General features: G+C 36.9%; 2 protein-coding genes across 2 annotated transcripts in view; both read left to right on the top strand.

Annotated features, from left to right (window-relative positions):
- gnas (GNAS complex locus) overlaps positions 1–6,127 on the top strand; it is a 63,437-nt gene extending 57,310 nt beyond the window's left edge. The window contains exon 12 of the mRNA XM_062057613.1: positions 4,507–6,127. Within this exon, the coding sequence (XP_061913597.1) occupies positions 4,507–4,653 (147 nt within the window). The 3' untranslated portion in view covers positions 4,654–6,127. The remainder of the gene's footprint in view (positions 1–4,506) is intronic.
- Positions 6,128–9,317: 3,190 nt separating this feature from the next.
- LOC133638870 (vesicle-associated membrane protein-associated protein B-like) overlaps positions 9,318–14,013 on the top strand; it is a 40,254-nt gene continuing 35,558 nt past the window's right edge. Inside the window, exon 1 of the mRNA XM_062031915.1 lies at positions 9,318–9,550. Within this exon, the coding sequence (XP_061887899.1) occupies positions 9,493–9,550 (58 nt within the window). The 5' untranslated portion in view covers positions 9,318–9,492. The remainder of the gene's footprint in view (positions 9,551–14,013) is intronic.

The following is a 14,013-nucleotide window of genomic DNA, read 5'->3' as shown; positions in this document are numbered from 1 at the left end:
GGACTGTGTACAAGTACTTTGAAACATAGTTAAAAGTAGTTTGTAAAGGTAGTAAAAAGTAGTTAGTAAAGGTAGTAAAAAGTAGTGAGTAAAGGATAAACACTTTGGACTTTGTACAAGTACTTTGTAAAGGTAGTAAAAAGTAGTGAGTAAAGGTAGTAATAAGTACTCTGTATAGTTAGTACAAAGTAGTTAGTAATTGTAGCAAAAAGTAGTTAGTAAATGTAGTAAAAAGTAGTTAGTAAAAATAGTGAAGAGTAGTTAGTAAAGGTAGTAAATAAACACTTAAGAGTTTGTACAAGTAGTTGGTAATGGTAGAAAAATAAGTTTAGTAAAGGTAGTAAAAAGTAGTTGGTGAAGGTAGTAAAAAGTAATCTGTAAAGGTAGTAAATAAACACTTTGGACTGTGTACAAGTACTTTCCCTAACACATAGTTAAAAGTAGTTAGTGAAGGTAGTAAAAAGGTAGTTATTAGAAGTTGTAAAAAAGTAGCTAGTAAAGGTAGTAAAAAGGTAGTTATTAAAAGTCGTACAAAGTAGTTGGTAAATGTAGTAAAGGTAGTAGAAAGTAATTTGTAAAGGTAGTAAATCAACACTTTGGACTGTGTACTTTGAAACATAGTTAACAGTAGTTTGTAAAGGTAGTAAAAAGTAATTAGTAAAGGTAGTAAAAAGTAAATGGTGAAGGTAGTAAAAAGTAATCTGTAAAGGTAGTAAAAAGTAGTTGGTAAAGGTACTAAAAATTACTCTGTAAAGGTAGTAAAAAGTAGTAAAAAAATAGAGTAGTAAATGTAATGAAAAGTAGTGAAGGTAAAGTAAGAAAGGTAGTAACAAGTACTCTGTAAAGATAGTAACAAATACTCTAAGTGTAGTAAAAAGTACTCTGTAAGTGTAGTAAAAAGTACTCTGAAAAGATAGTTAAAAGTAGTTGGTAAAGGTAGTAAAAAATAGTAAAGGTAATAAAAGTAGTCTGTAAAGGTAGTAAAAAGTATTATGTAAAGGTCGTAAAAAGTAGTAAAAAATAGTCAAAAGTAGTTAGTAAATTTAATGACAGGTAGTAAATGTACCGTAATGAAAGGTAGTAAAAAGTACTCTGTAAAGATAGTTAAAATAGTTGGTAAAGGTAGTAAAAGTATTTAGTAGAGGTAGTAAAAATAGTCAAAAGTAGTAAAGGTAGTGGAAAATTAGGTAAGGTAGTAAACAGTACTCTGTAAAGATAGTAAAAATAGTTAGTAAAGATAGTACAAAGTAGAATGTAAAGGTCGTAAAAAGTAGTTGGTAAATGTAGTAAAAAGTAGTTAGTAAATGTAGTAAAAAGTACTCTGTAAAGGTACTAAAAAGTAATCTGTAAAGATTGTAAAGGTATTAAAAAGTAGTTAGTAAATGTAGTAAAAAGTACTCTGTAAAGGTAGTAAAAAATAATCTGTAAAGATTGTAAAGGTAGTAAAACAGAAGTATGTAAAGCAGAGGTGGCACCAAGTCATTGTTTTGCAAGTCAAAAGTAAGTCTCAAGTCTTTGCCCTCAAGTCTCGAGTCAAGTCCAAAGTCAAGACTGGAAAGTCTCAAGTCAAGTCCCAAGTCCTGCATTTTGAGTTTCGAGTCCTTTCAAGTCCTTTTAACCACAGACTAATATATTTACACAGATTGTGTATGCTTTTAAAACGCTGTATTTATTTATTAAAACAAGTGCATTTGAAATTGCAGGGAAAAAAATCGTGCTGACATTGCACTTCATAATAGCACTATTAACCAGTCATTTTAAACATTTAACTCATTCCTTTACAGAATAAACACATTTGAAAAAACAAGTGCAACTGTACTTATTTGCACAAAAGTGTTAACATTGTATTTCCATGGCATATTGCATGGTAACTAGTTCCACAGCAGTTTCTATCCTGTTCTTACCTTATCTCATTGATCTCATCTCATACTGTATGTGTGTTGATGTGTGCGTACACATGAAAAACATACAAATACATGAACATAACAATGAACAGAGTTGGTACTTTTTAGATGTCAGGGCCCTATGCAATATGTACTCATATTCTTAATATAGTATACATTTTAACTGACCTTTATTTGACTATGTTTGTCTTTTTGTAGGTGGCTAAAATATGCGGTGCTGCTGACCGCCGTCTAACATTACGTTACTGTGTGTGATGCATTGACTAACGTAACGTTTGTATAGGTACCTCATGCAACCCTGCTTAAAAAAATCACTTGACAAAAAGTATGAATAAGGCAGCGAACTGCAGTGGACGCAACAGATTGCCGTGTTTGCAATGACGTTATAACCATAGACATCTTATAAGTAGACGCAGCATTGGCTGCTGTGACGCGAGCCATTTGGCCGCCATCTTGAAGTGGTGATGAGGAGCCGACGAGCAGCCTAAACTGACAGTTGACAGGTAGAAAACAAAGATGCCGGGCTGGTGTTCAGCGTTTTCCTGCTCAAATGTGCGGACTGTTGAAAATAGGAATCGGGGGACTACTTTTCACAAGTAAGATTTGACATTAACTTACTATTGGTTTGTTTTGTGAAAAGAATATTAGCACAGTATTGACAAGGAGTAAAGATCTTCAATATTTTTATGTGAAAATCACAAAGAAATCTTGTGGGGGAGGATGACCCCCCTACAGGGGTTTGGTTTAAAACTTTCAGCCCCACCTACAACAAAATTCACCATCCGCCACTGATTATGATGTATTCTCATTTTCGGCAAAATATAAAACAATATTTTCTTAACAGTATAATTGTAACTAGGAATAAGTCTTCAAGTAACAATATTCAAATACTAACATTGTTGGGTAAGACAGAATTTGGTTTTATTCTGAATCCAGTGAAACAGATTGGTGGTTTTAGCTGATATAAAGACTTTCAGGTGTTTATATATGTTTATGTTTAAGTATTTGGCAGACACTTTTATCCAAAGCGACATACATAAAAAATACATATAAAACAATCACTGTAAACATTATCATTTAAGGGAAGTATGTAATACAAAATATCAATACAGAGTGTCGAAACAGAATAAACTCTCTGCTGCTGCAGCAACAGAGATACAGTCTATAAGTTATATAGATATCTAATGTATTCATACAATGTTTATGTAGGATATACGCATGTATATATAACCTAATCATATTGTTTCTTCAACTTAAAAATAGCTGACCGTTTTTTCCCCCTTCTCTGGGATTATATTCCCAGTTTTGATCTCGGACGTCCGGTCACTAGATTATTCTATTACTGTAAAGCGAACTATGAATAATAAAACACGCCAAAACATGTGTCCTTTATCATAGCTACACGTATGACAAAAAAACGTGTGAAAATAAGTGGTATTCAGTGAGGTAAGATTAATTAAATGCGCTGACAGTTCATTGCTCCTGCCAAATGAATTGCACTGAGTGGAGCGGATCACCACTCCAAGATGGCGGCTCCGCGCCTCGTCTGCGCCAGTAGGCAGTAGCGCTCGATGCTGCGTACCCTTATAAGATGTCTATGGTTATAACGTTAGCAGTGAGTTTACAGCCTCACTGATTGAACTACACAGCAAATAAAAGTCACGTTACTTAGCCAATAAACGTTAATTTACATTCAAAACTTACCCTTCTTTGTGCAACTTCAAATGTTGAACGAAGTTGGAAGTTGTTGCGTCTCCGTCTGTAATATTCGAACTGCATGTTTAGCATACTGCAATTCGTTTTTTGTTGACCAAGTCGTAGTTTTAATACCCGAACGAAACCAACTTTGGTATAAATCTTTCTCACTGGCGCGTTGTTTGACAACTCTTGTTCGGTGGTTGTCCTGCAATTTGATTGGATGAAGACTGTGTGATGAAAACAACATATATCTAATTTGATTGGCTATTGTACTGAGAGCACACACGCTGACAAGCAGCACACACGCTATTAGATAGACAGACACGTACAAAATGAAAGCTACGGAGCGCTGAATAACTTTTTAATCTTTGGGTTTTGGGGAAAGTAGCAAGTCTTTTCAAGTCAAAAGGCTCAAGTCCAAGTGAAGTCACAAGTCATTGATGTTAAAGTCTAAGTCGAGTTGCAAGTCTCTTTACATTTTGTTAAGTCGAGTCTAAAGTCATCAAATTCATGACTCGAGTCTGACTCGAGTCCAAGTCATGTGACTCGAGTCCACACCTCTGATGTAAAGGTCGTAAAAAGTAGTTAGTAAAGGTAGTAAAAAGTAGTTAGTAAACGTAGTAAGAAGTAGTTTGTAAAGGTAGTAAAAAGTACTCTGTAAAGGTAGTAAAAAGTAGTTAGTAAACGTAGTAAGAAGTAGTTTGTAAAGGTAGTAAAAAGTACTCTGTAAAGGTAGTAAAAAGTAGTTGGTAAATGTAGTAAGAAGTAGTTTGTAAAAGTAGTAAAAAGCAGTTTGTAAAGGTAGTAAAAAGTAGTTGGTAAAGGTAGTAAGAAGTAGTTTGTAAAGGTAGTAAAAAGTAGTTGGTAAAATAAGTAAACCCTTCGGTCTGTGTTCCTCCCACAGAGGATCAGCACAGCGAGCGGTGACGGCCGCCATTACTGCTACCCACACTTCACCTGTGCTGTGGACACGGAAAACATCCGCCGTGTCTTCAACGACTGTAGGGACATCATCCAGAGGATGCACCTGCGGCAGTATGAGCTCTTGTGATTGGACGTCACCTACAGGACAGTATGAGCTCTTGTGATTGGACGTCACCTACAGGACAGTACGAGCTCTTGTGATTGGACGTCACCTACAGGACAGTGTGAGCTCTTGTGATTGGACGTCACCTACAGGACAGTGTGAGCTCTTGTGATTGGACGTCACCTACAGGACAGTACGAGCTCTTGTGATTGGACGTCACCTACAGGACAGTGTGAGCTCTTGTGATTGGACGTCACCTACAGGACAGTACGAGCTCTTGTGATTGGACGTCACCTACAGGACAGTGTGAGCTCTTGTGATTGGACGTCACCTACAGGGCAGTATGAGCTCTTGTGATTGGACCTCACCTACAGGACAGTACGAGCTCTTGTGATTGGACCTCACCTACAGGACAGTATGAGCTCTTGTGATTGGACCTCACCTACAGGACAGTACGAGCTCTTGTGATTGGACGTCACCTACAGGACAGTACGAGTTGTTGTGATTGGGCGTCACCTACAGAACAGTATGAGCTCTTGTGATTGGACGTCACCTACAGGACAGTATGAGCTCTTGTGATTGGACGTCACCTACAGGACAGTATGAGCTCTTGTGATTGGACTTCACCTACAGGACAGTATGAGCTCTTGTGATTGGACGCAAAGAGATTTTGGCCAAAAAGACCCAAAAAAGGAAAAAAAAAAGCAGAACAAACTTGGGAACAGTCTTTGAACTCTTCCATGGACATGCCAAAAAGACACTTGGGGACGGACACACACGCACACACACACACATACCTACACAAAGTACATGATGCCAACTTCCCCTTGCTGCTAAGTCCACTGTGATGGGTGTGTCTGAAGGGGCGTGGCCACTGTCCTGTCACACATGTCCTTCCTGTAGGAGTGGCTCCATGACAAAACATGTGATGTCACCGTTGGACTGCAAGCAAGTGGACGCACACACACACACACACACACACACACACACACACACACACACACAGCAGTCCTTCCTATGACATTTGCATATCAGGATAATCATTAAAAAAACACATCAAACGTGCGTTTACTGGATTGGGCATAAACATCAAACATATCCATGTTTTTTCTTGTTGCTTTAAGATGAAACACTCAAACTTTTGAAAAGAAAAAAGGAGTGTGGGTTTGTTGAGTTATTTTGTAAGAGGAAGAATTCACAGTTCTTTAGGTGAACTTGTCCTTGGTTGTTGTGTGTCAGCTCTGGTTCTTGTACAGAGTGTGTCTGCCTTCACCACTGTACGTGTGTAACCAGCTCAAGTTCTGCGCTGTATTCACTAGCTGGGTCAATGATTTCTTGTTTCTTCCTCTGCATCATTTACATTTCTATTTTTGGATCATATTTCCCCTAAAGAGGCTGAATACACGACATGTATACGGCTTTCAAGAGAAAGTATTTTACTAGGAATCCAATTGTACACGCGACAAGTGTGCTTCTAAGTTAAACTCCTTCTACTCAACTTGTCTTCTCTTACTTTCTTCTTCTTCCTGGCTTGAAAAGGGAAAATTAACAAATTTTTTTACACAAGTCATCAAAATACCAACGCAAACAAAACTTTTCACTTTATTTGCAAAGAAAGGGGGTGGGGGGGTTTATGGCTATATTATTATTATTATTTATGGCTATATATTTTTTGTGGCTATATTATTATTATTTAGACTAGACTAGACTTCCTTTTTATTGTCATTCAAATTTGAACTTTACAGTACAGATAAGAACGAAATTTCGTTACATAAGCTCATGGTAGTGCAGGATAAAAAAAACAATAAGGTGCATATATAAATAAATAAATAAATAAATAGGTTACTGTACAGATAAATATATTGCACTTTTTCACATGCATCCACGTTTATGTTATATTGTCTTTTTTATTCCAGCGAGTTAATCCATTTTGGGGGGAGTTGAGGGGATAATTATGATCCGTTCAAGAGTCTTACGGCCTGAGGGAAGAAGCTGTTACAGAACCTGGAGGTTCTGCTTCGGAGGCAGCGGAACCTCTTTTTATATATTTTTATTTTATTTTATATCTATGGCTATATTATTAATTATGGTTATATTATTTGTGGCTATATATTTTTTGTGGCTATATTATTATAATTATTATTATTATTATTTATGGCTATATATTTTTGTGGCTATATTATTATTATTATTTATGGTTATATTATTTATGACTATATATGTTTTGTGGCTATATTATTATTATTATTTATGGCTATATTATTATGTGTGGTTATTATTTTTTGGGATATTGTATTACTAATAGCTATATCTTTATTTATAGCTATATTTTATTATTTGAGGCTATATTTTTATTAAGGCTATATTTATAATGTATGGCTTTATTTTTTTATATTATTTATAGCTATATTATTTATGCCTATATTTTATTTATGGCAAACAAAAAATGTATGGTTATATTAATTGACTATTATACATGGCTATATTTAGATGTTTTGGCTATACTTTTATAATTTAAGCAATATTTTTTCTAATGGAGATATTTGTGATTATATTTTTATTATATATGGCTGTATTTTCATTATGGTTATGTTTCTATTATGTATGGTGATTTTATTTGCTGCTATGTATTTTATTCATGGCTATATTTTTATTTATAGCAATATAATTTATGGTTATATTATTTTATTGATGGCTGTTATTTATAGTTATTTGTAGCTATATTTTATTATTTATGGCTACATTTTTATTTGTAGTTTTATTATTCATGGCTATATTATTTATGGTTGCATATGGCTGTATTATATTTAATGGTTATATATGGCTATATTTTTATTATTAATAGCAATATGATTTATGGCTGTATCATTTATGGTTATAGTTTTATTATTAAGGCTGTTATTTATGAATATATTGTTTATAGCTATATTTTATTATTAATAGTTATATTATTTATGGCTAAATAAGTTGTATTATTTATGGTTATATTTTTATTATTTATGGCATTATTATTTTTTAATTATGCTTATTTTATTTATGGCTATATTAGGATTTATGGCTCTTCTCAGTGGTAGCTGTGACTAATCAAGTAGTTTGTGAAGACAAAAGCACATCTGCCACAACAACAGACTTGCACAGGTTTTTAATATCCAATCTTGGCAAATGATAAATGTTAATAAATACAATATAAAGATGTTCATTGATGTACACCAGGGGTCCCCAAACTTTTTGACTCGGGGGCCGCATTGGATTAAAAAAATTTGGCCGGGGGCTGGGCTGTATATATACAGTGTATATATATACTGTGTATATATATATATACTGTGTATAAATATATATATATATATGTATATATATATATATATATATATATATATATATATATATGTATATATACATGTATATATGTGTGTGTATATATATATATACACGTGTATATATACATACATGTATATATATATATATACATGTATGTATATATATATATACTGTATATATATATATATACATGTACAGTATATATGTATGTATATATACATGTATATGTGTATATATATATACATATATATATATACATGTATATATATATATATATATACATGTATATATATATACATGTATATATGTATATATATATATATATACATGTATATATATATATATATATACGTATATATATACATGTATATATGTATATATATACATGTATGTATATATATTGTAGATAATGCATATGTTTAAGAGCTATTTCTTTATTCATAATCATGTTTGAATCAGCTCATTTCTTTCCTTAATTTTACTCTGTATACTAGTTTCTCTTTGTCTTCAGATTGCCTGGTTAGATAGGGTCGTAAACCATCAGGAATGTGAACACAACCCCCAAGTCTCTCTTCTTATCAGTGTTGGGGGGAGGGGAAAGGCGGGCTTTCTTTGTGTGAAAAGAGTTGCTTTTGGCCTGTGGAAGGCCAGATCAACTTGGGCTGCGCATTTGTATGTGTTGTTCGAGGCTGGTCTCATTATTGCCAAAGCTTTGACAATAAAATTACAAAATACCTATTCTGTGCTTGGTGGTACCCTTTGAGTTCAGTTGATATGTCATTAAGGAACTTGGGACTGACCAGCGTTTTACATCCCACTTGGAGGAACATCTGGTCAAACGCAACAATTTATATACTGTATATATATATACATGTACAGTATATATGTATGTATATATATATATATATATATACATGTATGTATATATATATATACTGTATATATATACATGTACAGTATATATGTATGTATATATACATGTATATGTGTATATATATATATACATATATATATATATATTCCAAGCCCAATGATTTCACGTTATCGATGGGAAAATGCATTTTTAGACAATATGATTTGCCTGAGCGGCTAGGAGACACCGAGCGGTAGAATATGGATTAGAAAGGACAGATTTCAAAAAATGATAATTTAAAAAAAACTAATTTATTCGTAATTTTTTTTTTTTTAAACTTGGGACTTCCCGCGGGCCAGATTTCGGACGCTTGCGGGCCGTAGTTTGGGGACCACTGATGTACACAATACAACACGTTATAGAATTCGGCCCCGCCTCTCCCTGTGACAAGCCACGCCCATCACAACGACCAACCCCGCGCCTCCAAGCGCTAAGCCCCGCCTCTTCACCAAGTCCGCCCCGCCCTCCGCTCGGCTCTCTCCGTTAGCATTAGCACGTTAGCTTGCAGCAGCTGTCGGCGGCAGTCAGCCAGTCTTTCACCGGCCGTCGTCCGCCTTCTCGCCCGCAAGGAAGTCGGTGGACGGCCGCCCCCCCACCCCCCTGTGATCCAGTCTAGGAAGAAGCTGTGGGATATGGCCAGACCAGAACAAGTCCTGCTGCTGGAGCCGCAACACGAACTCCGGTTCCGAGGTAACGCAGGGCCACCTGGGCCGGCTCGCTAGCTAACTAAAGAACAATAATAATAATAATAATGACAATAACATTCATACCTTTTAGTCGTGCTCGTCGATCACGGCCACGCAAAGGTGACATGGCACAGGTGTGCTAGCGTTAGCCTGCTAGCTCTTTTTAGATTAGCCTGTAGCTATCTAGCTAGCTGTCATTGCCGCGTCAGAGGCCGCAAGTGATTGATTAGTGATTAGAATGGACGTTCCGTCCAAACTAAGTGATTGAATGGTGATTAGAATGGATGTTCCGTCCAAACTAAGTGATTGATTAGTGATTAGAATGGATGTTCCGTCCAAACTAAGTGATTGAATGGTGATTAGAATGGATGTTCCGTCCAAACTAAGTGATTGAATGGTGATTAGAATGGATGTTCCGTCCAAACTAAGTGATTGATTAGTGATTAGAATGGATGCTCATGTATCATCTCTTCCTGTTCCGGTAGCTGAAGCGGCGCTCACAAATTTTACTCCAAACATTTAAAGGCCTACTGAAACCCACTACTACCGACCACGCAGTCTGATAGTTTATATATCAATGATGAAATCTTAACATTATAACATGCCAATACGGCCGGGTTAACTTATAAAGTGACATTTTAAATTTGCTGCTAAACTTCCGGTTCGAAACACCTCTGAGGATGACGTATGCGCGTGACGTAGACCGGGGAACACGGGTATGCCTTCCACATTGAAGCCAATACGAAAAAGCTCTGTTTTCATTTCATAATTCCACAGTATTCTGGACATCTGTGTTTGTGAATCTGTTTCAATCATGTTCATTGCATTATGGAGAAGGAAGCTGAACAAGCAAAGAAGAAAGTTGTCGGTGCGAAATGGACGTATTTTTCGAACGTAGTCAGCCACAACAGTACACAGCCGGCGCTTCTTTGTTTACATTCCCGAAAGATGCAGTCAAGATGGAAGAACTCGGATAACAGAGACTCTAACCAGGAGGACTTTTGACTTCGATACACAGACGCCTGTAGAGAACTGGGACAACACAGACTCTTACCAGGATTACTTTGATTTGGATGACAAAGACGCAGACGTGCTACTGTGAGTATGCAGCTTTGGCTTCTAAACATTTGATCGCTTGACCGTATGTGCGCAACTTTTTTTTGCGTATGTACGTAACTTTTTTAAAATATATAAGCTTTATGAACCTTGGGTTAGGTGAACGGTCTTTTGGGCTGAGTGATTGTGTGTGTTGATCAGGTGTTTGAATTGTATTGGCGTGTTCTATGGAGCTAGGAGCTAGCATAGGAGCTAGGAGGTAGCATAACCCGTACCGTACATGCGCGTCACGTACGTAACTTTTTAAAAATATATAAGCTTTATGAACCTTGGGTTAGGTGAACGGTCTTTTGGGCTGAGTGATTGTGTGTGTTGATCAGGTGTTTGAATTGTATTGGCGTGTTCTATGGAGCTAGGAGCTAGCATAGGAGCTAGGAGCTAGCATAACACGTACCGTACCGTATGTGCATATTAAATATAAGCCTGGTTGTGTTGTGGCTAATAGAGTATATATATGTCTTGTGTTTATTTACTGTTGTAGTCATTCCCAGCTGAATATCAGGTACCGTGAGTATGCAGCCTTGGCTGCTAAACATTTGATAGCTTGACCGTATGTGCACGTCAAGTACGTAACTTTTTAAAAATATATAAGCTTTATGAACCTTGGGTTAGGTGAACGGTCTTTTGGGCTGAGTGATTGTGTGTGTTGATCAGGTGTTTGAATTGTATTGGCGTGTTCTATGGAGCTAGGAGCTAGCAGAGGAGCTAGGAGCTAGCGTAACAAACACGCAGGTGTTTTTATGCAGGATTAATTTGTGGCATATTAAATATAAGCCTGGTTGTGTTGTGGCTAATAGAGTATATATATGTATTGTGTTTATTTACTGTTGTAGTCATTCCCAGCTCAATATCAGGTCACCCCCGGCTCTCACAGCATCTTCCCTATCTGAATAGCTTCAACTCCCCACTAGTCCTTCACTTGCACTTTACTCATCCACAAATCTTTCATCCTCGCTCAAATTAATGGGGAAATTGTCGCTTTCTCGGTCCGAATCTCTCTCACTTCATGCGGCCATCATTGTAAACAATAGGGAACTTTGCGTATATGTTCAACTGACTACGTCACGCTACTTCCGGTAGGGGCAAGCCTTTTTTTTATCAGATACCAAAAGTTGCAATCTTTATCGTCGTTGTTCTATACTAAATCCTTTCAGCAAAAATATGGCAATATCGCGAAATGATCAAGTATGACACATAGAATAGATCTGCTATCCCCGTTTAAATAAAAGGCCTACTGAAATGAATTTTTTTTATTTAAACGGGGATAGCAGATCTATTCTATGTGTCATACTTGATCATTTCGCGATATTGCCATATTTTTGCTGAAAGGATTTAGTATAGAACAACGACGATAAAGATTGCAACTTTTGGTATCTGATAAAAAAAAGGCTTGCCCCTACCGGAAGTAGCGTGACGTAGTCAGTTGAACATATAGGCAAAGTTCCCTATTGTTTACAATGATGGCCGCATGAAGTGAGAGAGATTCGGACCGAGAAAGCGACAATTTCCCCATTAATTTGAGCGAGGATGAAAGATTTGTGGATGAGTAAAGTGCAAGTGAAGGACTAGTGGGGAGTTGAAGCTATTCAGATAGGGAAGATGCTGTGAGAGCCGGGGGTGACCTGATATTCAGCTGGGAATGACTACAACAGTAAATAAACACAAGACATATATATACTCTATTAGCCACAACACAACCAGGCTTATATTTAACATGCCACAAATTAATCCTGCATAAAAACACCTGCGTGTTTGTTATGCTAGCTCCTAGCTCCTCTGCTAGCTCCTAGCTCCATAGAACACGCCAATACAATTCAAACACCTGATCAACACACACAATCACTCAGCCCAAAAGACCATTCACCTAACCCAAGGTTCATAAAGCTTATATATTTTTAAAAAGTTACGTACGTGACGCTGACGCGCACATACGGTCAAGCTATCAAATGTTTAGCAGCCAAGGCTGCATACTCACGGTACCTGATATTCAGCTGGGAATGACTACAACAGTAAATAAACACAAGACATATATATACTCTATTAGCCACAACACAACCAGGCTTATATTTAATATGCCACAAATTAATCCTGCATAAAAACACCTGCGGGTTTGTTACGCTAGCTCCTAGCTCCTCTGCTAGCTCCATAGAACACGCCAATACAATTCAAACACCTGATCAACACACACAATCACTCAGCCCAAAAGACCGTTCACCTAACCCAAGGTTCATAAAGCTTATATATTTTTAAAAAGTTACGTACGTGACGCTGACGCGCACATACGGTCAAGCTATCAAATGTTTAGCAGCCAAGGCTGCATACTCACGGTACCTGATATTCAGCTGGGAATGACTACAACAGTAAATAAACACAAGACATATATATACTCTATTAGCCACAACACAACCAGGCTTATATTTAATATGCCACAAATTAATCCTGCATAAAAACACCTGCGTGTTTGTTACGCTAGCTCCTAGCTCCTCTGCTAGCTCCTAGCTCCATAGAACACGCCAATACAATTCAAACACCTGATCAACACACACAATCACTCAGCCCAAAAGACCGTTCACCTAACCCAAGGTTCATAAAGCTTATATATTTTTAAAAAGTTACGTACGTGACGCTGACGCGCACATACGGTCAAGCTATCAAATGTTTAGCAGCCAAGGCTGCATACTCACGGTACCTGATATTCAGCTGGGAATGACTACAACAGTAAATAAACACAAGACATATATTTACTCTATTAGCCACAACACAACCAGGCTTATATTTAATATGCCACAAATTAATCCTGCATAAAAACACCTGCGTGTTTGTTATGCTAGCGCCTAGCTCCTATGCTAGCTCCTAGCTCCATAGAACACGCCAATACAATTCAAACACCTGATCAACACACACAATCACTCAGCCCAAAAGACCGTTCACCTAACCCAAGGTTCATAAAGCTTATATATTTTAAAAAACTTACGTACATACGCAAAAAAAAGTTGCGCACATACGGTCAAGCGATCAAATGTTTAGAAGCCAAAGCTGCATACTCACAGTAGCACGTCTGCGTCTTTGTCATCCAAATCAAAGTAATCCTGGTAAGAGTCTGTGTTGTCCCAGTTCTCTACAGGCGTCTGTGTATCGAAGTCAAAAGTCCTCCTGGTTAGAGTCTCTGTTATCCGAGTTCTTCCATCTTGACTGCATCTTTCGGGAATGTAAACAAAGAAGCGCCGGCTGTGTACTGTTGTTGCTGACTACGTTCGAAAAATACGTCCATTTCGCACCGACAACTTTCTTCTTTGCTTGCTCAGCTTCCTTCTCCATAATGCAATGAACATGATTGCAACAGATTCACGA

This window comes from Entelurus aequoreus, linkage group LG01 (genome assembly GCF_033978785.1).
Source record: "Entelurus aequoreus isolate RoL-2023_Sb linkage group LG01, RoL_Eaeq_v1.1, whole genome shotgun sequence".
Lineage (NCBI taxonomy): Eukaryota > Metazoa > Chordata > Actinopteri > Syngnathiformes > Syngnathidae > Entelurus > Entelurus aequoreus.
Note: the sequence above shows the minus strand (reverse complement) of the source record. Positions and strands in the feature narration are given on the sequence as shown.